The sequence below is a fragment of the Salminus brasiliensis genome, chromosome 1 (assembly GCF_030463535.1).
Source record: "Salminus brasiliensis chromosome 1, fSalBra1.hap2, whole genome shotgun sequence".
Classification (NCBI taxonomy): Eukaryota; Metazoa; Chordata; class Actinopteri; order Characiformes; family Bryconidae; genus Salminus; species Salminus brasiliensis.
This window is the reverse complement of record NC_132878.1, coordinates 67,319,794-67,346,105: the sequence shown is the minus strand read 5'-3', so window position 1 is coordinate 67,346,105 and position 26,312 is coordinate 67,319,794. Positions and strand designations below refer to the sequence as shown.

The 26,312-nt window shown below is 39.6% G+C and overlaps 1 protein-coding gene across 8 annotated transcripts in view; it reads right to left on the bottom strand.

Annotated features, from left to right (window-relative positions):
- The window catches only part of gphnb (gephyrin b), a 114,858-nt gene that overhangs the window by 35,328 nt on the left and 53,218 nt on the right, over positions 1-26,312 (bottom strand). For 5 of the 8 annotated variants that reach the window (XM_072687304.1, XM_072687324.1, XM_072687333.1 and 2 more), the window contains exons 4-8: positions 25,542-25,634; positions 22,404-22,498; positions 21,077-21,143; positions 15,707-15,979; positions 14,368-14,502 (exon numbers count right to left, since the gene is read on the bottom strand). In XM_072687304.1, the coding sequence (XP_072543405.1) occupies positions 14,368-14,502; positions 15,707-15,979; positions 21,077-21,143; positions 22,404-22,498; positions 25,542-25,634 (663 nt within the window). Of the gene's footprint in view, positions 1-12; positions 55-14,367; positions 14,503-15,706; positions 15,980-21,076; positions 21,144-22,403; positions 22,499-25,541; positions 25,635-26,312 lie in introns of all 8 variants that reach the window. The other 3 variants (XM_072687285.1, XM_072687294.1, XM_072687314.1) reach the window with 1 other exon arrangement.

The window sequence follows — 26,312 nt, the reverse complement described above, 5'->3', positions numbered from 1 at the left end:
ATGCAGGGGTACCTCAGCAATGCTTAGGGTGGATGAACAGGAGGGGAGCCGCGCCTGGTGCCGCGAGAGAGAGAGAGAGAGAGAGAGAGAGAGAGAGAGACAGAGAAAGAGATAGAGGAAAGGAAGGAAAGAAGGAAGGAAGGAAGGAGGGAGGAAAAGAGAAAGGTGATTAACACAGCAGCCAGCAAAGCCAAGCTGAGACAGACAGCGCCCCCACAGGCCTGGTGGACCGCCTGTGCACAGCAAGCCCAAGCAGCGAGGAGCAGAACACATTTAAACACACTCAGGGGAAAAAAAGGAATAGGGTGCTTTTCGGACTCCGGTATCTGAATAAACCTGTGGATCTGAATAAATGTATGTGAGCTTGTATGTGATTTCATATTACACACCGTTTGTGGTCCGTTTCAACATATGTGCACCCTGGCATTTACACATAAAGATAAAAAAATATGATATTAGCACAGGATTAGAAACAGCAAGGCCTGTTGACCTGTTACATTAGGATACAGCATCACCACATGACACAGAGTATCTGTATCTGTATTAGTGGATAACCATCCACTAACAAATCAATAATACTTCATCATTTTATTTGTCACATATGTGTCACTATTACCATGGGCAACCATTTTGACAGCTTTAAAATGTGTTACTTTAACTCACGCATAATGATAAAAGCCATTGGGCAGTTAGCTGCTGAAATTGTAAATACACACCTGAAATCCTTAACTATGTAATGCAAAGTTGAAACCACAGGTGTTAGAATGAGACAGACTCAGAGAATCTCTTACAAATCATGTTCTTATGAGTTTGGCTACATTTCCAACACAAGGATTTTGTCATGGATTTCCTCAGATGAAGCCTGAGAAAACTCCACCCACACCAAAACACTAGCCACTGACCACATTTACACCCATTTGTGAATATTGCATATTTACAGTCAGTCACCGCATGCAAATTCAAAAAGGTATTCTACAATAATGTGCTGATGAAATTCAGTAAATTCAACTGCCTATAAACCTCCATTGTATGTGAATTAGATTAGGTTGAAATATGCATGAAAACAGAACAGCATCTGGTGTTTTAGACAGTTTCTATGTTAGGAGTCACCTGGCTACACATGGCCTGCACTGACAGATGCAAAGCGATGAGTTAGGAGTGCAGGAGGCAGTAAATCTGTGTAGTGTGTAGCAGTCAGCAGGTGGATGTTATTGGTGTTTCCTTGTCAGCACCTTCAATCTATCTGACTCCAGGAGAAAATGAAGCCAGTGGAATCTATAGAAGCTAATGACCACTGGAGAACCCTATAGAGCATGTATATGTAATAGGTGCCTGTAACGTCAGTTTTCTGTTTTAATTCAGCAGAATCACCAGGATGGTTATATTTACACTCTGTGTGGATTGTAGTAATATTTATTTCATCAATAAGGTTAGGTTGGAAACAATTTTTGCAGCAATATCTAGACACATTCAGCTAAGTGAGCTCTGCCCTTTGTAAGGCCTTCAGGAGCTGAACTGATTGTTAGATTAACCATCTATATATTGAAGTGACTGAGGAGTCAACCAATCATTTTCTTTTGGATAGTAGATGGGGACGATATTCTGATTAAAAAGCAGTCCTAGATACTGACTGTGAATGTGAGTGGTAGTTTGAGCAGGTTTCAGTCATTTGTGAGAAACAGAAAACCGTGGCGGCAGCTCTTTCCTAAAAGAGTCACCGTAAAACTGCTACATACAAGTTAATGGTTATGGTAATATCTATTTCAAGCTCTGAAGCTTCTTAACTGTTCTTCTAGCTGTGTTCTTCTAACCAACATATTACAAAAACCTTCTAACCACTGACTCACTGTTATTCTATGTTTGACTAGTAGAATCACGCTCAATGCTGAGATTGTCGTGGCTAATGTGACTTTGTATAGTACTGCATATAAATCATCATTTAATGTAAACTGAATGTATATATAAATAATAGAACCAGGCTCTTGACATTCAAGAAACATGAAACCAAAGCTACGACTAACTCTTCTCACTGTGTTAGAGTAGATCCGTTGTCCTAACTGAAGGTGAGAAGCTTTCGTCTGGAAAGGCTTCAAATCAGCAGCCTGTGTTCCAGAAATGAGCGTGTGTGTAGCTCAGGATTTATCAGATTTCACAGACGTTTTTATGGTCACTGGATTTATGGCATAGAAAAAAGTAGTAAAGCGTGTTCAAGAGAAGCTTCAGCACTGCTGACTTACACACTCACTCCTGCCAAAGCGGAGGTTCTGTATAGCTCACACCGCACACACACACACACACACACACACACACACACACACACACACACACACACATAAAAAACCTGGAAGTACCTATCAATGACTGAAAGGATTTTTGCTCAGTGATCTAAAACAGAAACGAAATGAAGCAAAAACTGCAGTGACTGAATGCTCAATACAAGTAACACAATAAAGGAACACTACAATGAGCCAGACACTAAAATAATGTTCATAGCCTACACCTGAAGAAAACATGGCTCCATACTGAGGGTAAAAGGCTCTGTAGGCTGCTTCGTTTATGACCTCAATACAAATTCTACAAGGAACCAAATCATGAGGTTCTTTCGACAGACCCTATTCGTATACAGTCTTATGCAAATGTTAATGCACCCTTGGCCAAACGACACATTGTTTTTATAGAGATGTAGTATACACTAGTTTCTGTAGCCAATCAAACCTAATGCAATATTTTCAGCAAAGTGTTTTTTTTACAATCCTAGCAAAAGTTTAGACATCTGATACTGATTCAGAACATAGTAACACTTTTGTATCAGCTAAAAAGTAGTTGAATTTCACCCCCACACTTCTCCCCCACTTCTTTGTATAGGTATATGTATATATGTATATGTGTCTCTAGTTCTGAGATCAAATTGTCTTTGATATTTAGGTAAGGAGACAGTTCTTAATGTCTCTCCATTCTTAATGTCTCTTCAGGTACTCGTGGTGGGTTTTGAGTTTTATTTGGATCATTATCCTGTTGTAGAAGCCATCTTCTCTTCAGTTTCAGCACTTTAACAGATGGTTTGACATTTGGTATTTCGTGCCATCCATTCTTTCTTCTACCCACGCAATATTGTCAGTGTCACTGGCGGCAACACAAGCCAAAGACATGATACATCCGCTTTAGTCTTCACAGTTGGCAAGTAGGTTTTTTTACTTCATCGGTCCACAACCCTGGCCTCTATAAAGTTTTTTGTCGGTTTTGTGATAACGGTTTATGCTTTATAATGTTTTAATAAGGATTATATTTGTTCAAAACTGCACAGTGGAACAGTGCACCACCCTCTTGACTAAACCTGCATGCAGGTACTTGGCAGTCATATGAGGGTTTTGGGTTGCCTTTTGTCCCAAATAGAGATTTCTTGGTTTTCCAGATCTTATATTGACCTCCACAATTGCACTGAACTGTCATTTCTTAATAACATTCTGCAATGTCATGTGCAGGATGTACATAATCTCACTTAAAATAAGCTTCTAAATAAGCTGCTAAACATGAAAGAATGTTGTTTTAATGAACCCATACATTATTCCATTTTGAACAGTATCAATACAAACAATAAATCGACGCTGGAAAATAAAGAAATAAATACACTAGGTTGGCAGTACATCTACATTATATCTACATCCACTGGCCACCTTCTGTGGCAGTGATACTGAGGCCGTCTGACCCAGATTGGAGGCTGGATGTTGATGCCTCAGTGAGGCGGTTAAAATCACCTGAACAAAGGAACTATAAACTGGATCAAAACACTGACGGCTGCATCTGACCTACATGCCAGAATTACTCACACTCACCATTAACATCCATCTGTTTAAAGCTGTATTACACACGCACTCAGCCCTCATTCCCTCAGTGGTTGATGATTAGGTCTTAAAGAAAGAGTCTGTAGGACTGGCTTCATTTTTTTATTCTTTTAGCCCAAATGTTCTTATCAGACAAGACAGGTTTGCTGTCTGATGTTGTTTTTGTAGGTTTGCACTGGAGCAACAATGGAAGATTAACTACACCAATGTGCATCATGCAAACTGCATGTCTGAATCATCCCAGCTCTCCTGAAACTGTGTGGAGTTGCTCAGTGATGTTGAATAGACTTGCTTAAACATAAACGCATAAACGAAAATAGAAGTCATAAGCAAGTCTATCTGAGGTTATTTGTAAATTGTGTAAATTGGATGTATTATCAAACTACTCCTTTAAAGTGTCCTTAAAAGGCCTCTGTAATGAGCTGTAAATTTGAAATGACAGACACTGATGTTTGTCACTGCAGCTCTTGCTTCTAAAGAGATGGCTGGGGAAAATGTGTGAAGACGTTCTGAGTGTCTGTGCGGCGAGCCTGGCCAGAGGAAGAAGCTCAAACATTCACACGCAAGCTGTTCTGCTCGACTACTCTCTGGTTGTAGCTACTTGTGTTCAGCAAAAGACCAAATTACTCGATCATTACATCAAATGTCATTCCACGCGATCTTTACTCCGTCCTATTTACGTTTTCAAATACTTCATATTTTCAAAAGCAGCTTTTTTTTTTTTCTTTTTTTTTTTTTGTGAATTGACAGAGGAAGCCGGTTCCTATTTTATTAAATGAAGTTTGGAGCTTGAGTGTGAAATTACTGAAAGAGGGCTGTATTTTGTTGAAGCTGAATGTGTTCTGCAGCCAAACAGCCAGCACTATCTAACCCACCTTTTCCTCCTGTCACTGTGTGTTATGGTCAATGTAATGGTCAGGCGTGTAGTCTAGTCTGAGGCAGTGTGTAGACTGTGGCTAGCAGTAAGTTACTGTAATGTCCATGCCGCTCACGTTTGTATGTTTCCAGTTTGGTCACAGTTTCATGAGGATGGCTGCTTCCAAACTGGATTCCAATGATGAAAGTTCAACATAGGCCTCTAGTCACTAGGATTGTAATCAGAGACTAAGAGGCTAATTACTACATTACTACACAGTAATAAAATTCATTAGCAGTAGAGTAGTTGTTCTTATCTGTGAGCGAATAAGCATGCTTGTTCTAGACTGGCCTGTAATCTGTTGTGTGATCAGTAAATACACCCATTTCTAGCACTGGCTTAAGATTACAGCCTGAATGAAATGACAATCGGCTGATATATATATAAAAAAACCTGTGCCTAAACAGAACTTTCTCTAATGCTTGTCAGTTACCAACTGCTTCAAATGCTTCAGTTGTAGAGGAACGTATCATGTCAGAACTGAATGGAATGGAAGAGTTTAACGTCTGTAAAAGCTCCCTCACAGAAAGTTACTACACTAAGTAGCTATGAATACACTACTGCCTGATGCCAGAGACAGTGATTTACTGTATTTTGGAGATGGTTTTGAGTTTGAAGTGCTTCTGCCAATGCTGGAGGGATACATGCAGGGCTTTTAAAGCAGAAAATACTCCCTAAAAAAACATGAATTTCTAAATTTGCCACTAATTTACCATAATTATATATATTTTATAACATGACATATAAAACTCAGAAGACATGTAGTGTCACTGGTGGAAATAAAATGGCTATATTTGTCTTGTAGTCATGGCGACCCTGGGTTTCTAAAGAAATCAGAGTCTGTAAGTATAAAGATTCATTTCAAATAGTTTACATCTCAACCACTGAATTATGCAGAAGGTTTGAGATATATAAATAAACGTCTCTGCAGAAACTCCCCAAAAATGGGTGGAGCTTCCCAGATTTCCCAGATATACTCTAATCTAAAGGTGAGCTCTGGATTAGGGGTGTATGAAAATATCGATATACTGAAGTACTGTGATATTATGTTTTACAGTACTGTGTGAATTCTCTAAGCCACAGTATTGATTAGAATTAATAGTTTAGATTTAGTAAAGATGGGTGTAAGACAGTGGTTCATTTAGTGTTGTGTGTAAACCTTGACAGATAGATAGCAGTGTTGGATAAAAAGTCTCTTTTACTCAGATTTTATTCATATGATGATGTCTAAGACTTTGACAGTTTTTCTAAAATTGAATAAAAAAAAAAAACGGTGTCACAATCACTATATCGTGATACTCTTACATACTTTTTGTTATATAATGCTGTTATATAAAACTACAATGGTGTTTTGTGTTCATGTATACCAGTTGAGCCTGTACTGCTGTAATTAAAGAAGTTATTGGTGACTGTCAGATTAGCCGTCTTGAGTTCTCATATTTTGGGTATCTGTCCATGAGAACGCAGAACAACCCTATTATAAATATCAGTGCATTATCAGCAGGGGTTTTCTGATACTGATAAATAGCTTTATCATCAGCAGATTTAAAGGGATACACTGGTTGGGCCCCAATCCAGATTCAGAAAACAGAAAGCAGACTAAAAGCGCTTCACTCGTTTACTCTCTCACACAAAAGCCAGCGTTAGAAAGCAGCTCAGTTACCCGAGAACGAAGAACAGAGTCATTAAACAGAGGAGGAGAACGTCAGGAGAAGATATACTGAGAGAGAGAGAGAGAGAGAGAGAGAGAGAGAGGGAGGCTATAAAGCGCCTTTACATAACTCTCCATCCCCCCTCTGCAGAAACCAAGTGGCAACATGGCACGTGTATGTGTGTGTGTGTGTGTGTGTGTGTGGTACTTTCTTCCTCATGCTGCCTCATTTTTACAGTCCCTAAGGCTTCCTGTCTCATCTTTGTTAACCAAATTACACACACACACACACACACACTCAAACACCCAGACACACACACATTTTTCTAAAGCAGTGCATTATTGGAAGTGAAAATAAAGAATACATACACACACACATACACACATACACACACACACACATGCAAACATCCATATAAACCATACTTGTTACATGTGTACACCACAAACACACTCGCAAACTCTCTCTCTCTCTCTCTCTCACACACACACAGACAAAAATAAACTCTACTACAATAAAATAATTATGCAGCACAGGATCACACACACACACACACACACACACACACACACAAAAAGGACAAAAACCCACACAATGCAGGGAAAAATAGTGGACTTACCATCCTCTACACACACTGTGATCAGAATGAGCTCCCACACACAGATACACAGCAACACACTGACACACACTCTGAGAGAGAAAGAGAGAGAGAGAGAGAGAGAGAGAGAGAGAGAGAGAGAGAGAGAGTAGAAGGAGAGAAAGAAAGCAAGCGATAGAGTGGGAGAGAGCAGAAGGGAGAGAGAGAGAGAGAGAGGGAGAGAGAATGACTGAGAGAGAAAGAGAGAGAGAGATAGGGAGAGGGAATAACAGCAGTAAGAGAGAGGAAATGAATGATGGGGAGAAATAAAAAGCAGTGAGAAGAGGCAGAGTAGAGGACGAGAAAGAGCTGGAGTAGGGAATAAAACACACACACACACACACACACACAACCATGCGGCTTACTCGAATGCGAGGTTGACTGTGAGAGTTGAGAGCACTCATGTGAAAGAGTGTGTCTGTGTGCCTGCTGGCACTTCACACACACACACACACACACACACACAAACACAAACATACAAACACACACACACACACACACATATTCCACGCTGTCTCCTTTGCACCACTGAAACTGAATATTTAGAATAAGAGTGAATTTGCAGTTAGTAAAGAAAGAGCAGAGAAGAACATAAAGATGCACAAAGAAGGAGTAATGGAGAGATGGATGGATGGATGGATGGATGGACGAGTGGATAGATAAGTGTATGGATGGAATATTGTGTGCAACAGTCAGCGTGAGGGCAAAAGAATAGACATAAACAGAACTTCATTCTCACTGTAGTGTAGCACATCTTACTGCATCGCAGTCCAGTCCAAGCAGTCCAGTTCCAATCCAGTTCAAATCGGTTTCAATGTAGCTCAGTTCAGATTCGGTTACACTAACATCTAATTCAACTGATCATTTTGGCTCAGTTAGAATTCAGGACAGCTCACTCTGAATTTAATTTGGTTCAGCTCCAATTTAGTTCAGTTCAGTTCAGCTTAGCTTAGATTCAGCTTAGATTCAGTTCAGTTCAGTTTATCTCTGTCTCAGTTTAGTTCAGCTCTGATTCAGTTCAAATTCATTTAAATTCAATTCAGTTTACACATTATGTCCCATCTGAATTATGTTCAGTTTAGTTCAAATTCAGCTCAATCTGCTGCAAGTCCAATTTCACAAAAATCTACTTAAACCTCAATGCAAGTACATCTCTCTTACGCGCGCGCACACACACACACACACACACACACACACACACACACACACACCTTGTTTTAACTCAATTCAAAAACTCAGAATGTAATGCACATCTGAATGCAGTTCAAATACAGTTCATGTGATCCATGCTGTGTTTTTGTCCAAGCTGCTCCTCCCTCCTGTCTCTGTGTGTAAATCATTGCTCTGTAACATTGCAGACAAGCATTCACTTCCACAAGCAGCTCAGAATAAGCTTCCACAAGCAAGCACACATGCACGCACACACTGCCAGGTAGATCAGGGATGGAAATGGAGAAAGAGAGAGAGACAGAAATATACTTTAAATGTCCACACACACACACACACATACACACTTACACACATACACACTCAAACACAAACACAGAAGTGCAACCATTTTTGCAACTCACTCATATGATTACATACACATGCACACATATATGTTTCTATACAGCTGCAACTGAAATTATTCAACCCCTGTTACAAATTAGGTTTATTATCAAAATATACAAACTTTCAGCTGTTTGCAGTGAACCAATCAAACATGAAGAATTGAAATAGCTCAACACATGTGCTTTCTCCAAATTCAACACAAAATGTGTGTACTTAGCAGAGCAATATGTCTGGAGGAAGAAGAATGAAGCATATGTTGAAAAGAACATCCTGCCTACAGTGAAGCATGGCGGTGGCTTTGTAATGCTCTGGGGCTGCTTTGCTTCCTCTGGCTCTGGAAACCTGCAGCATGTGGTGATGGATTCAATCAATCAGGAAATCCTAAGAGAAAACATCATGTCTTCTGTAAGGGAGCTAACACTTGGGCATCATTGGACCTACAACAGGACAAGGAACCTAATCATACCTTAAAGTCCACCAAGACTTGATTTCACAAGAAGTCCTGGAAGATTCTGGAGTGATCCTCATTATTGCCTGACTTGAACCCCAGCTTTGCAAAGATGGACACCCATGAATGTTAGTGAACTGGAGGCCACTGCCCATGAGGAATGGGCTAAGATTCCTCAGGATTGCTGCCAGAAGCTGGTGTCTGGCTCTGCATCACGTTTACAGCAGGTCTGAACAGTAGAAGGCTGCTCTACTAAGTACTAAAGACGCTTGTTGAGAAAGCACTTGTTGTATTAGCTGTGTTGAGCTTTTAAATTGGTCTTGTTTGATTGGTTAGATTGTTTATTGTAACAGCTGGAAGTCTGTACATTTTGCTAATAAAGCCCAAATTGCAATAGAGGTTGAATAACTGTATAATGACAACAAAAACCTTGTATCTCCAAAATGGAAACTTTACAGGAGAAGGAAAAATCTACCTTTACATAGAAGTTAAGGTATAAAGATTTTATTGTGATTAAATAATTCAGAAAAAATAAATAATTCAGATTTGCGGCAGCTGCACCCCATAATTTACTGGACTTAAAGGATCTACTGTTATATATTGCTGCTAGATACCACATTCAGATGTATGTCTGTAAATCTCTATATGTAATGTAATAATGTAATAATAATATGCCCATGTGTATTATAGATATGTAAGTAACTATAAGTCATGATAACACAGCCCATGTGTAATGTCACTGTTGCGCAAGAACCTTGTCCATGTCCATTTTTGCCATTGTCACTTTTTACATGGTGTCATGAAGTATGAACCAACAGAAATGCTCCAAACTTAAGTTTAGAAGTTAAGAAGCATTTTTCCCTTTACTGTAAAGTTGCCATTTTTTTGCACAGCAGCCACTATACATGTACATACAACTGTACATACACGTATGTATTATGTAAATGTATGTACCTATATCTAATCCTAATCCTTACAACCTCCGAAACCAAAACAAAATGCTCAGAGACAGCGAGAAATAAAGAGAAAGAGGAAAGAGAGAGATGAACTGAACAGATATGTGGAGGTTATTTGAGTCCTAAATACAAATCTCAGAGGAGAGAGCAGCTTGCCAGAGAGAGCCAAAGGACATTCTGGCTGTCCAGACACACACACACACACACAATTATTCAGAGACAAAAGAGTGACACAGTTGGCAGCAGCAGTGAGAGAGTGTGTTGTTGAGGAGTGTGGTGTGTGTGTTGTGATCAGAGAGAAAGTCTCTGCTCTAAGGGAAGCGGATGCTTCTCCTAACAGAGACACGCAAACCCCATTCAGAAAAGCATAAAAGCACTTCCTGATGTTTTTCACGTATAACATATGTAATAATTCCTATCAAATGCATGATGTTAGTGTAGAATGAAGCATGTCCAGGTATATGAATTTACATTAATAAAATGTGTTATAGTAACAATATATGGGAAAAAGCAACTGTGGTAGCATACTGTTGCTGTCAGGCAAAAAACACTTTAACCTAATTTTACAAGGTTTTCTCTTTCACCTGTTAAGTCATTTTGGAGACACCCTTGTGTGACAGCAGCAATATTTTATAAATTTATTTATAAAATGCCCTCTGTTGTCTGTTTGATGCTGGTGTGAGCCTGTTCATGGATGGGTGCTGCTACCTGCCTACCCTTTGGTTTAAGCTCTCCTAACTCGCCAATATGTGACACAATCTTCCTAACCCCTTTATTTTTTCCTTCCTTTCTGTTTTCATGCCCATGTATCGAGATGCCCTGTTCTTATTGTTCTGTCCCAGGGCTGCACAACCTGACTCTCCAATACCCTGCTGTCCACTGCAATGCTGTCCTGCCCTCTGTGGGATCCTCCCACTGATTTATTCTTTCACCCTGAACATACTTTCACATTAACACTTAGAATGTCTCCTACACTCTTTCTCTCCTCATCTTTGGCTTGCTTAAAAGAGGCTTGGACATACATCTCTGTAAAGTTGCTTTGTGACATTTGTTGTGAAAAGTGCTGTATAAATAAATGTGAATTTAATTTAACTAGTTTTTACCAGGACCTGACCAGTATCCTGATGACTATGTCCTACTCATGAATGAACACAGCTTTTAATAAAGCTTTTTAATGACCCAAATGTAAGGTAGAATAGTAAACTCCTAATATTTCAAAATGCTTTTAATGGAAATAAACATGCAGTTTAGATCAGAAAATCTGAAGTGCTGATGTTGAGCAACTGGTTTGACATGTCTATCATGTACTTACATTAGCTACAAAATGCTAAACATGAATGGCTCAGAAACTGACGAAAAAAAAAAAAACTAAAAGCAAAATAGGAAACATGCTTACAGTATGTAGTGTTCATCAGTGTAGTGTAACTCCTTTACTCTTATATTTGAGATATTACACAATAATAACGGCTATACAGCTATATAGCTAATAAAGGCTACACAAGAGATACTGTTCTTCTATACTCTTACTGTACTTCTACTCCTTATTAAAATTAACATATTAGCCTAAAATACATTTAACATACATATTTAACCAATTAATAAAAAAAATTGTTGGGACAATGTTACATATATTTCTAATGTATTACATTCAGTAAATAAATAAATAAATCAGTAAATAATCAGTAAGTTAATACATGTGCAGAATGCCATACTTAAGTTTCCCCACAGATGATTTGTTCACTTGTATACACCAAACATTTGCTTTTTAAGCTTTTTTACTGACTTTTTTTTTAATACTACAGTAACACTAACGTTAACATGAATAGCTTTACTAGCTGGTTTAAGTATTTCTAGAACTGCTGATTCTGGAATATACTCAGTATGCTGTTTACCACTGCCCACAATATCTCACTGTGCTTTAAACTCTGCCTGAATTAATGAACTGTGCATTATGGGACAGGATAAACACATGAAAAACAGCCACTACATATCATTGTATGACACACATGTATGTGGGCAGTTCTCTTCTAGTGTATTCATAAAACCTTTGCTGAGTATGGTCTAATTTAATTCAGAATGAATTCAGAGGAAATCAAACAGTTGCAAAATTTGTAAAGGATCTATGCTGTCCCTGCTTTGCCGACTGCTGTGACTGCTGTCTGAGGATGTCACTAGGCCTCAGACAGATGCAATAAGAAAGAAGCTCATGTATGTTACTTTAGCATGATGGTGAAGTAACTGCCTCTACAGCACGTCTCTGCACAGCTCCTGGTTAACTGTTACACACCTGCCTGTGTGGCTAATCGGATCTCACACCTGTCCAAGCACTGCCGGCTTACGGCCACACCGCCATCTCCATGGCAACTCCTGATTCCATGGCAACCGTCTACCGTTCGCACAACGTGCTGGGAAATGCAATAGCGACACGAGGTGACAAGTGAACACTTCTCTTCCAACGGAGCGTTGGAGGCCAGACTGCGGCTCAGAGTGGAGGGTGTTCAGTGTGAGCAGGCAGGATGAGTGTGTGATTACTGTTGGCAGTCAAATTAGCTGTGATTTATATTTAATCTGCATGCACCGAGTGGAATAAGGGCTGTGTGATGTATCATGTGTTATCACAGTATGTTCCTCTGCATCACACAGGCACAAAGTAAAACTGGAAGATACACCGTCATGTGAACAATATATATCTTTTTCGGTGTGCTGAGAGAACTTTGACTGAGATTAGAAAAAACACAAATCTGTCTAGTAGTACTTATTGATGTTTTAATAATTGTGATAATGATGGCAGTGTGACTGGGAACAACTTTGTGAAACAAATCAAGTTCTAGATATATCACTGTGATGTAGTGCAGGCAGGCTTCAGTTGTCAGGTAGTCAATTAGTCAGTTCAAATAAAAATGGAGAACAGTGGTAGCTCTGTGCCAAGACTCTGGGTATTACTGGTATATAGATATATATCAGGCATGTCAGGTATTTGCTTATTCAGAGCCAAAACCAGACATTATTCACAGCTTGCAGCACATAAGAAAGAGAGCAGATAACAGTTTAGAGTCTTCACAGATAAACTTCATGTAATCCCTGTAGTTCTACTGCTTCTCCTCCAGATTGTCTATTTTCTGCTGTTTTTTCCCATGTCACCTAAACCTTGTGGGCAAATAAACACTTGCCATGTCTTTCACTCTGGAATCTTGGCGCTTCAGAAACACAAGATAAACAAGGAAGTGCTATTAGCACTTAAATAGTTTTTGTGCATCACTGAAAAAGAGGAAACAATTCAACAATTCATCACCTGCAAGATCCAACGAATATATGATTGTTGTGTATGGCCTGAAACACACCTTGCATAAATATCTAAATTGCAAGATGCATTTAGTATTTTATATATAGATTTATTTTTATGGCAATTGGCAGACACTTTTATCCACAGCCACGTACATTTGAATCAATCAAGGGAATTTGAGTGTTTTTGATGTGGGGAATCGAACCCCAGTCTGTCACAATGAAGATGTTGATCTAGGAAACATTCCTTCGATTTGAATAACCATACCTCAGCTAGAATAAGCATACTTCAGCTTGTGGCGATATCAGCTATCTATCTATCTATCTATCTATCTATATATATATATATATAACAACCTCCTCCAGACTGGAACGGTCCTCAGCTGTAGTACAGGCACTTTATTGGTTAACAGTACTCAGTGCATCTTACCAGTATGTCTGCAGTAAACTGTAGTGTTACTCAACCCGTTATCTCATTCTGAATGACATATACATGCATACAATGTCTCCCTGCCAGCCGTCATTAATCTATGTATCTACCCACCTACCTACACACTTTTCAAAATAAAGGTGCCACAAAAGGTTATTTGAATGATGCCATAGCAGAACCATATTTGGTTCTATAAAGAATCACATTTGTAATAGAGATGTGTGAGTGTGAAGAACCTTTACATCAAGACATGGTTATTTAGGGTCCTAAATGGTTCTGCACACTTATATTCTATAATATGTCTATTATAAACATGGTTCTGTATGGTCGTCTAACCTTTTGTTGCACCTTCATTTTTTTGAGTCTTCCTGCCTCATTCAGTATCCTGTACCTACGCAGAAGATCAGAATGGTTTCCACATTATTGACTGAATGTGTTCTGTATCTGCTCAGTGTGGGAAATTACAAGAGCGAGGAAAGCCCACCAGCTACTCCCCTCTACACACTCACTCACTCACAAGCTTCATATGGAGTAGGGTGTGTGAGGAGGGCATGTCAGCGAAGTGCTTTTTTTTGCGGAGGGAAGCAGGAGGAACGCCAGACAGGAAGCGGACAGTGTGCGGACAGAAACAGGAAGTGGTCTGTTCTTACTTTGGGCGTAGGGCAAGAAGCGGTGGAGAGGCGCGAGGTGGCCTGAGCACGTGGTGACTCCGAGGGCGTGGTGCTAAGGGACGCCGTGTCCCGGGGCAAAACCTGCACTCCCCGAGAGATGATGGAGTCTGGAATCTAAAACATAAACAGAGACAGACCTTACATGTCATAAAAAACAATAAAACCAAAAATCTTGTTCAGATGTGCCACTATTTCACCATCATTAATATGACATAAAACTTATGTAGCTTCACAGATGACCTCTGGTTCCTAATGAATTATGCAGAAACTGTAGTAACATCACTGACTTCCCCGTAAACAATGCAGCAGCAACAAAATTCAGATCCAAGTAATACGGCACACAGGTGATGACACAGAGGAATGGTGATTGGCTGAACATACCTGACAATCTCTTGAGGACATGACAGTGAAATGATGGGGTGGATGGAGATGACCCAGCCTCAATAGTGGTTTAAGGAAATGACAGGTGCACACACGCATGGATGCTTAGTCACCCTTCAAGGGTGTGTGTATAAAAAACTAAACATGCAACAACAAAAAACAGATGAGTGAATTTTGACAGTACAAATAAATTGGGTCTTAACATGTGAATACAGAGAAGCTGGACTACTCTCGTATCTCAACACACTTATAGCTGCCTAAAGAAATTTGCCAGTCTTTTTAGCAAGCAATAACAAAGAATATGGAATACAGAGGTCTGGCATGTTCCTGAATTGCTTGATTAGGAAATGTTAAATTTGACATGTTCCTGTTTTTAGTGTTTCTTTCCTTTGAAGTACAATTACAGAATTTGAATGGGTTTATGAAGCAAGAATTTTCATCATGAATTTGTACATATCCATAAATGAGCTCTGCTGTGATTGGCTGTCATGTATTGTGCTTCATTTTAAAAGCAGAGCAGGTTTAAATATGAAAAAATATATATAATGTTTAAATTGTGGGGAAAGCTTTTAAATTTAAGGTGGTTCCTTTCAAATGTGTGGATCCTTTGGAAGCTGCAACAATCTGTTTGCTTTGTCAGGAAGCGAACTCTGTCTAATTACTTTCTTGACTTCTTCCACTCAAATATCTCTGCTAAATGAAAGAACCACAGGTCACAACGCCTTAATAAAAATGGATGGGGCTAAACTGCTGTAGGCCAAATGGGTGGGCATCATTACCATGACAAATTCAAAATTGGTAGTGTATGGATATGCTTATGATACTTCTATACTATCACATATACTATCTTTACACAGTACATCAAATTGGGCTTTTAAAATGTTATCCAATATTTACAACAGCTGCCCACCCATGACTCCTCCCCCTTTAGCGTTACCTTGGCAGCAATGGACGCGGCAGTGATGTGTGAGGATGAGCTGTCCTCAGCCGACGCAACGCCGCTGTCCTTCTTCTCCTCCTCTTCTTCCTCACACTGCACTCCTTTGTCCTCAGTTTGGCGGTGGGGGCTGGAGGCTGGGGGCGGAGACAGGGGAGGTGGAGGAGAGGGCAAATCCTCTAGCTCGTTCACCACTTCCTTTACTTTCACCACAGCCTCACGTAGCAGGTCAATGGCATGGGGCAGAGCAGGCAGGATGAACTGGAAGCACTCCTGCAGGAGACAGTGGAGGGGATTATAGTGCGATCGCACGGACCATCTGAATCTTATAGCTGAACACATGGAAGCTGCAGCCACTGGAATAGTTAGTAGTGGTAAACTTTAGAAAGTTCATGAGCACAAGCACTGAAAAATTCAACAGTGAAATCATCCAAAAAATCATCCAAAATTCCAAAAACATGAGAAAGGTATGTGTAAAGCTAAAAACCTAGCTGTAAACCTAGTTTTCCATTAGCATCTTAAGTTAAGATTATCTTAAAGCAGCAGTATAGAAATTTGGCATTTCTTGCTCCTGGGCTCCCCCTACAGTCAGTAAGTGGAACTCATGCTATGAACCACCCCTAAAGGACATGCTCTACACAGCATTTCTGGACAAGTTAAGATTTACAGAACCATCACTGGTCAAAGATTGATGTGGTAGAGTAATATTAAAGGATTTTACACAACTATGACTGTGGTTATGCAGTGTTAAACATAGTACAATTGTCCTGCCTGCTTCACCACAGTTAAAAGCATAATCAGCAGCACACTGGGTCCAAAGTAACAGCGATATTCTCCCTTTACCAAGTCACCGGAGCATCAGAATGAAGCTGTTGTTTTAATATTGCTACATAATGTTGCTTTAACTGTTGAGAGACTGTTCAGGGTGATTTGCTCAAGAATACTAGGAAAAGCCAGATTTGAAGAAATCCAGTCCTTGGCAGTTATCTGAACCAATTTCAGTGCCCTTCTGGAGTAAGGCCAGTATTTCTAGTGGCCATTTAACACCTAGTCTATCTAATCATCCCTTCATTACAATAAATCTGGTGAGCTGCTGGAGGAACTGAAATAACCCATACAGTGTCTGGAGTTCACAAAGAAGCCAGCAACCTAACATATACACTACCAATCAAAAGGTTTAGAGCACCCCTAATTTAACCCCCGCAGTTTTTGTTGCCATGTAGGCATTTCAGGTCCAGTGAAAGACCTATAATGGTATAAAGTTCAGTGACTTCAAATTGTACAGCACGTGAGCAGTGAAAGCAGTGTTGGAACAGACTGTGTTACTACTCTTTCTCTTTCATTTAGAGAAATTACAGATACAGCCAAAGTGTTTTAAGTACACTTTCCTACAACATCACATGACTCCTAGAAGCTGGAGAAAACTGAATAGTTCTGGTACAGGAAGAGGTCTGACAGACTCAAATCCACAACAGCATCAGATGATAAGTTTTTGAGAGTCAACAGCTTGTGTGATAGGCGGCTCACATAAAAACAGCTTGTAGCAAAGCTTAACACTCGACCACGTCTCACTTTCGACTATGAAGAGAAGACTTGGAGCTGTAGGTTTGAGTGGCAGTATGAAAGCCATTGTTATATGCAAAATTAGAAAAGCAGGATTGCATTGGCCATGCAACACTGTTAGTGGACTACTGAATAAATTGGGTTAGTCCTAAAACTTCTGTAAAGTCTAAAAAAAAAAAAAAAAGTCTACATCCATGCTTCCAATGAAAGTCCATGTAAAAATATTTAATTTTAGAGCATTTCTATTGAAAAGCCTGCCAGATTCAAATTATATCAAAAATGGGGGAAAAAAAAAACATTTATGGTGGTCTAAAAGCTCTGAAACGGTCAGATCCTCAATGCTGACCACTGCAGTTATTCAATATGTGATTTCAGATAAAATGAATACACCACAGGCCATTAAAGACAAAATCAATTAATGATAAAATCCCTTTGCTCGGCAGACTTTCTGAAAGTGGCATGCGAACCACTGCTGAAGACTGTATTTCCCCTGAGTATCGCAGGTTCCTGTAGTTTGGCTGCTGCAACACAGTTCTGGCACTCAAACAGCCAGATCTCCTGTTCTTTGAGGAATTGAAGGGTGTGAGTAATTATTCATCTTGGTGTCTATTTTAAGCATCGGTTAATGTATATTTCATCAAGGGCGCTCTAACTAGGCCTTAAACTGAATTAAATTTCAAGATAATACAAACTCAATTTTTCCGCATCTATAGACACTTCCACCGGTACATAGATGCAGTCTATTCATGCATAAGCTGTGCATGTGATTCATCAGAGACATCAGTTTTTTACCATCCAGTGCAGTATATAAAACAGATAAGGATCATTTGCAAGAAATGAAAGCCTACAGGCATGTTCTATCCTATACTGTACATGAGACGGAGGGAGAGAGGGAGAGGGAGAGAAAGATGAAAGAGGTGGGATGGATGGTTATCAGCTTGTGTTCAACACAGCGATACATGGTGCCCTAGGGTGGACAGGGAAAAAATCCCCATTCCACATGCTGTAGTGTTTGTATTCACACACTTACAGCCTACTGGGAAGGGGGGGAGGGGTATCAAAGAATCTTCCCCAAAGTATCAACTCTAAAATCTAAAAAAAGCAAGTGGACCTGAAGAAATTAAATAAAAATGATCACATATATAAGCCAAAATATCTGATTGGCCATTATTAAACTATTCAATATGATTCAGTGTGTAGATTACTTTTCTCACATCTGCAGCTAAGGTCTTCAAAAGAAAATCACAATTTTAAGCAGTGGGTCAAACTTTAAGGCTTTAGAATTCAAGCTTTTAAATGATCCTCATTCAGCTTTTTAACCCTTTAAAGCCAGAACAATCAAATAATTGCCAGATTGCTTTAATATGCTTTAATACTGGATTTTTTTTTAACTTTCTGACCAACAAAGCTGAATCAGCATATCTCGAAATTCAAAAATAGATTATTATATATTGGATGCATTTAAAAATAGTAACCTCCTTTCCCATTATTATAAACCCCTGCAATGCAAAAGCTGAACTAATATAAACCACTGCAACACATTAAGACCATTCTAGAGTTCAATTTGACCAAACCACATTAAAGGACATGCCCATGCCACATATTAACAATTACTTTATTAATTCATTATTACTATTATTATTATTATTAACAAAACAATCTAACTGCTGCTAAAGATAGAAAGCGAAAGAGAGAGAGAGAGAGAGAGAAAGAGATAGAGAGTCGGGCCTGAGGACATTTTGATGGTTTTCTTCTTTTTCGCTGTTTTCTCCTGTGAGTGTTTACAGAATTTTTGAGCTGTAACTTCAGGCAACTCCTCACACACACTGCCATGTTCGGCTGGACTCGGCAGCTATAGGGACGACAGGTGCAGAGAGAGGGAGATAGATAAAAGAAAACTGATAGGGGTAAAAGAATACTGTTAGAGTATCTGACATTCGTACCCATACTACACTGAATACATACTGTATATAAAAAGATACATATATGTATACTATATGGGCAAAGGTTTTGGGGCATTCATTGCTTAATCTGAAATCAAGGGAATTTAAAGAGATTATCTTGCTTTTGTTGAAGTAACTGTCTCTACTGTCCAGGGAAGGCTTTCTACTAGATTTTGGAACATTGTACACAAAACATATATTGGGTGATCAACCATGTCTGAGGTAGGTGGAAAAATGTGTAAATCTATTTCTTTACAAGTTTTGTTAGAAGGTCATGTAGTGTTTATCCTGTATGCAGGCCATGGGCAGTGCCACAGATTTGGTCTGGACTTTTGTGAGTACAGTTGCATCCACAAAACAAATAAACAATGAGGATTTTCAGATATTCCATGGAACTCGTAAACAGCTCATATTTATCGCAAGGGACATCAGGAGGTACCATAAAATCACTAAGATCATGCAGCATGGAAGACTCATTAAAGAGCAGCTCCTGCCAACCGGATCCCTTACATTCACACTCAATTACGTTTCATACCCTATACAGTGTAATAAAAGTCAGGCTGTCTGCTCCTCACACTCCTAACTGCAGGTGCTGCAGAGACACTAACACGGCAGCAGATGGGTGGAGGGAGATTAATTGATTCTTAAAGAAAAACAGACGACCGTAATGAAGAAGATTGGATCTGTAAGCAGACAGAAACAGATGGGGAAAAGACTGAGAGAGAAAGAGAGAGGAAGAGAGAGAGAGAATGAGTGAGCGAAAGAGACATCATATATGGCATCAACATGGAGCTCCACAGAGGATGGACTGCCCTACCAAATGTCCATCTGGCGCATCACGCCACCTTCACCCTTCACAACCTGTATGATGGGCTTCATTTACACAAGCACAGCATGTCAATCTTTGCAAATACACCACCAGTGAATCACTGAGCTCTGCTCTGCTCTGCTATGTCAAGGTACAACATGTCTCACCTACTAGGCACAGCATGCCTTTTCCTCCTGCCCCACAGGACTTCTACATGCTCTCCTACATCTGCAAAGTCCCCCACAATACCTAGCCACCAAGAAGGAAAATGAGACAGCATGTCCACACAGTAATTAGTCATTTCCAGGTCCAGGCTAATGTGCTGCTCTGTGGAGATTTGGTCAAAACTCCCTGTACCTCCCTGTACTAATCTCCAAAACAGAAACACCCGTGACTGCATTTTAAAGTTGAGGGTGAAAGAGCCGTAAGTCTGTACATGCTTAAGAGCAGGATCGGGGAGCACACTTTTAAACTTCAGAGCTGCCGTTGTCGACTACACCATCACAGACAAGGACCCCAGTATGCCCCCCATTGGCAGCAATCTCCTCTATCAGATCAAAACCAAATTAATGTACATCTTAAACTGTCAAACCAACCCATTACACACACACACACACACACACACACACACACACACACACATATATATATATATATATATATATATATATATATATATATATATATATATATATATATATATAAAACATCAAAAACCAATGTGTTGCACTGTTAAACCCCAATAATCCCCTGTCTCATATCACCCAACTTCCTACACACAGCCTCAGTCCATTAGGGATACTGAACACAAAACTGATATTCTCTTCATACACACCTGCACCCTGGGGACTGTCCCTCCTTGTGGGCCATATAGATCATTTCACTGCTCCAAAAAGACAGATTAATATGCAGGACTGATGACATTGAGAGAAAGAGATGAGTATAGAAAAGAGGACATGTTACCTAAAGAGGCAACAGGAACAACAAGAACCTGTCTACACACACACACACACACACACACACACACACACACATATACACAATCAGGTCTTTTACCTGTGAGCCCTTCTTGCTGCCAGGCAAGTTGATGATGAGTGTTTTCCCCCGGATTCCGCACACCGGCCTGCAGGGAGAACATTTCCAGTGTTAAATGAAAATCTCAATCTCAAAATTCAGTTACACGTATTTATGAAGATTTCGGTCTGATCAGATATGTGGAGAGGAGCCCAGTCCACAGCCACAGATGTAGCTGCAGCCACATGCTTGGTGGCTGTCTAACTCATAGATCAGTGTTTAAAGAGTCTATTTTACGCATAATTTAGAGGTATAACATAAAATGTAACCATTGTTTACATTGTTCCCTCTCCAGTCAATACAGTCCATTAATGGAAGCTAAGCTGTAAACATAGGCTGGTTAAATTCCCTATTTCTTTGATGTCATGAGAACCTGCTCATTTGCATATCTCCACCTCGTCAACCTGACACCATTTAGCCCCGCCTTTTTTAGGAGTGTTCAGCTCTGAGTGCTTTTCGAACAAGGCACAATACAGGACAGCCAATCAGAACATAACTTTTTGAGGTTTTTGGAACCACATAAACATTATTAATGGACCTCAAGGAAATATTGTCGCTGTCCAATTAAAAACATGTATGTCCAAATTTGCGACTTTATAGGAGAAAGAAAAAAAATATTTTTTATGAAAAAAGATTTTATTCCAAGTCATTTTGGAGTATTTCTATGGGTCCATTCATTCAGAATTATTCATACGGTGCACAGGGCAGCTTCAGGGTTCCAAAAATGAAGAAAACTAAAAATGGACAAAAATGGAGATACATGTTTTTTACTGGACAGCGATGATGTATACAACACAAGAAAATATGATGACTTCATATGATGCTACGTATATGACACAATGACACAACACGGTTAGAAATTCTGATCTTGACCTTTTTCAGGCATTTGCAGATTACAGCTATAAAAAAGCTATTAAGGCATTTTTAAATCAAAAAACAATTTGGACTAATCAGCAACTTTTTAATGCTCAAACAGACCTGAACAAAATGTAAGATGCAAAATGTCCAGTAAGAACTAAAATGACCACTAAAGCTACACAAAGAAGAACGTACATTTTTTACATAACATATTCCTTTTGTGCTCGTTTCATACATTTCAGAAATACACTTCACACTAGTACATGAACGCAGGCACTCTGAGCTATGCAAACACGGTTTTGCTCGTCATTGCATTCTAAAATGTATCACGGCGCAATTAATGATGCAACGCAAGCACAAGCTGCATTCTGAGCACTGCTGAACTCGAACAGTTAGCTGTATATGCAAGTACCCACACACACCCCTAAACTAGAGAAGGTGATTTACTCACCTGGACAGCATGCCCAGAGGGGTCACATTAAGAGAGCCCATCAGCATCGCCAGAGACATTCCTGGAGCTTCACGTTCTATCACCTCTTTAGTGGCCTGGAAACAGAAAATTATACATATTAAAATAAAGATATATGATTAAATTGAAACATAAATTGATATCAACTCACACTCACTGCTCTAAAACCAACTCCCTCATACACATATCATCACTGAACCATTATTAAGCAGAGTTAACTGCTTAAAATTGTGATTTTCTTTTAGCTTTCCCTCTGAAGCAGCTGGAGGTTACCTTGCTCCTTATTCTCATTTTGGTCATTCGTGGTCTAATCTGTCTTTACCACAGCCCTAAGAAACTGAAGAGCTTGATTTTTCAAAAGCATGAGTCAGGGTGCAATGTTCCGGCAGAGTTTGTGAGCAGATTATGTTCTATGGCATCTGATGAGCAGCATTTCCTGTGTTACACACGCATCTGTCAAAATGTCCCTTGAACTAGGGCTCCAGAGTGGTGTGGCCGTCTAAGCACTGATTCTACCATACGAGACAGCTAATTCAACCCCGGCTGCTGCCACAGCCAACCGTGGCCAGGAGTCCCAGAGAGCATAAGCAGGGATCATAATTGGTATCATTCTCTCTAGGTCAGGACGACCCTCCCTCTTTTGCCATCACTTAGTGCAATGCTAGCCAGCACAGGCTAAAAAAAGACTAAGACAATGTGCAGTCCACAGTGTTAAAGAGTCAACTCCAAGCATTCTGAATCACGGGCCAGGATTCGCCTGCAACGTAAATGTTCTGAGGGTCCATTTGACATTAAACCAAGCTAGGTGAAAAACATTCTGAAAAGCTAGGTGTCCTCAAATATTTATATCAATGGTCTCAATTGCACGCTTGGAGTTCAGCGTTCACTCTATCACACCTTAGCTCTTCAGCTCATTCCCAAGCCTTCAGGAGCTGGGTCAGGTGTGCTATTCTATACACTCGTTGGTTGGAGTCTCTAGGACTGGGAGACGCTGGCGTATTTGTAGCAATGAGTGCAAGAGACACAGAATGTGTGTGAATGTGTGTGTGAGTGAAAACAACAAAAAAAAGAGCGAGGGTTTTCCCTCTCCCTGGTGTGTGTTCTTTGTCCTTGAGTTGAATGACACTTCAAACGCACCACGAGAGGGAAAGGAACGAGGGAACAGATCAAAGGAGGAGTGCTGAGGAGGACAGTGGGCTGAGAGACAGGAGTGTGAGCGAGTGAGAGATAGAGATAGAGAGAGAGAGAGAGCTTTATTGTACCCAGCTACTAACGACACTGATTACTACAACACGAGTTGGTATTTCATCCTCATTAAGAAGTACTTTTTTTATTAAACCACAAAACCAACATCATCTCATCTCACCCTTTTGAATACTAACAACCTTTCCTTCACTTCTGCAGTGAACTGTTTCTGTACAGCTTCACCCAGCTGTAGTGACAGCTACAAACTGCCCATGCTGTCTGAGACCATCTCGGAGACTTAAATGGGACATAATATGATAAGTAGAGCACACTCTTTTGACATGGCTAAAAATTCAGATCAGCATCCGAGATATCAAAGATCGTACTTCAGCAGTTAGTCAGCTAAACAAAACTAGATGAGTCTGATTGGATCTTTTACTTGCTGGACAGATAATGTGTTGTTGGATGTGTGCCAGATTTTCATGTTTTAATCTCTGTATCAGAGGTGAGACCAAAGAAAAATGTTGCTCTAACGCAAAAACCTTGTCTCTTCAATTTTGCCATTGATATATTATATTTGGCCATTTGGCATGAAAATGATGTGAAACTGGCTGTTGTTTACATTGTGTTATCAATGTCCCAATCAGGTTATTTTACCCCCCTGATCGAATCAAGTCTCTTAATGCTGAGTATCAGACGATACCGATGTTGTGTTTGTAATAATGATACAGTCATACAGTTTAGAGAAGATGAGCTGCTGATTAATTCCGAAGTAAAACCCTTTTAATTTTAGTAGCAGTTTCTGGACGGATATCTGTTGTTGTTTGCTGACTACTGATGCGAAATAACTGGTTTATATTGAGGTGAATGTGCGGAGTGTGGTTCTTCCGCTGGTAAAACTGAGCGTTTCAGTGATAGTTTTATAAAGTTGTAAGGATATTATGGTCTGTTTTAATGTTTCACCATAAAAAAGCTCCACACTGCAGACTCTAAACTCTTTTTTTTATTTACCTTCTAAGATACGTCCGCACTGCTGCAATCTGGGAATTATATCTGTTAATGGTGCCTTGAGGTCACCAGATGAACACTACAGTTAAAACAAAGACTCTGAACTGGATTGGGATTAAAATAGCCAATACCCGATCCATTCAAATATGCCTGGATCGGGATATCCATACATTGTGTTATAGTTTCATGTTGATTGGATCAATAGAATTGCCCCAAAATGGCTTGGAATAAAATCTTTTGATACCGACTTCCACTGAAAGTTAAGGTGTTTTCTTTCTCCTGTAAAGTTCACATTTGGAAGATGCAAGTCTCATGTTGATTATTAAATTGGGCCTGTGGCAATTATCACATAATCACCTTAAATCATAGTCAAGTTGATTGTAAGCAGTTTACACAGAGATTAGATTTCATGGTCATATGATGTTGTAACAAGCACAGTGCTGTGTTGCTTTACAGCACTAAAATGTGAATAAAATATGGGCTAACTTTTTTGTTGGTGTTGTGACTGTGACTGGAAGTCTGACACCATACTGATGTGATACGTTTATCTTGAAAGTTACTATACCAGGAACCCGTATACTAAATGGCTAAACTGATGACTGTATTTATGATATATAGGATGATATATTCAGTGATGAAGATGCTGACATCACAGGACTTTCATGTGTCAGGTTGATTTTCATGTTCAGATAGATGTTAACACGCAGTGCACTAATATATATTAGGGGTTTAGCGGTATGGAACGGACATCACAGTCCTATGAACAATGCGAGTTAGGCAGTAAGCTATGGACAAAGCGTCCATGAGGTGGATGAACACTGACAGATATGGAGAAATGTGGAGCTAAATTTCAGAAGAGCGAGTTCTACAAATGACAATTGTAGATGTAGCCTATCCATAGTAAATACACCACTGCTGCTGTCCTACCTCAGGTGTGACGTCACGGGGGGCGAAGCCAGTGCCCCCTGTGGTCAGGATGAGGTTCAGCTCCTTCTCATCACACCAGTCCACCAGTGTCTCCTAAGGAACAGGACAAAACCATTCCATCAACTTCATACAACACAGGATGACCACGTAGCGCCAGTTGGTACGAACACTGACTGCGCAATGGAATTAGATTGCTTAATTAATAGATGTAAAAGAGTGACACATGGTATCATCACTAGATTATGCTTGGATACAGTGTACCAAGTAAATCACATACTATATTATATTCAGTGCTGTCAAAGACCCAATAAAAATGCAACCCAGAAATATGGTAATGTCAGTGCACTACACTCTTAAATAAGGGTTCAAATAAATATTTTGATAAATATTTGAATGCTGAAATGGTTCCTTAACTGGTTAAGGAGTTCTAAGCACAAGTAGAAAACAATTTGTACACGGTTCTTTAAAATAACCCATTTAAAAATGGTTCTTTATGGCATGAACAATAGTTCTGCTATCACTGCAAGACAATGAACCCTTTTTACAGTGCTAAAATGAACCCTTTTTGTTTAGAGTGTAATAAAAGCAACAGCAAAGCAGAGTTTTCAATCAAGAAAACTCCTTCACAAACTGTATGTAGTTGGATCCACCAACTGCATATACTAGATACATTATTTAATCATAAAAGGTTCAATATGATTTGTCCCCTCATATACACCACATGGACCAAAGTATTGGGACACCTGCTCATTCATAGTTTTTTCTGAAATC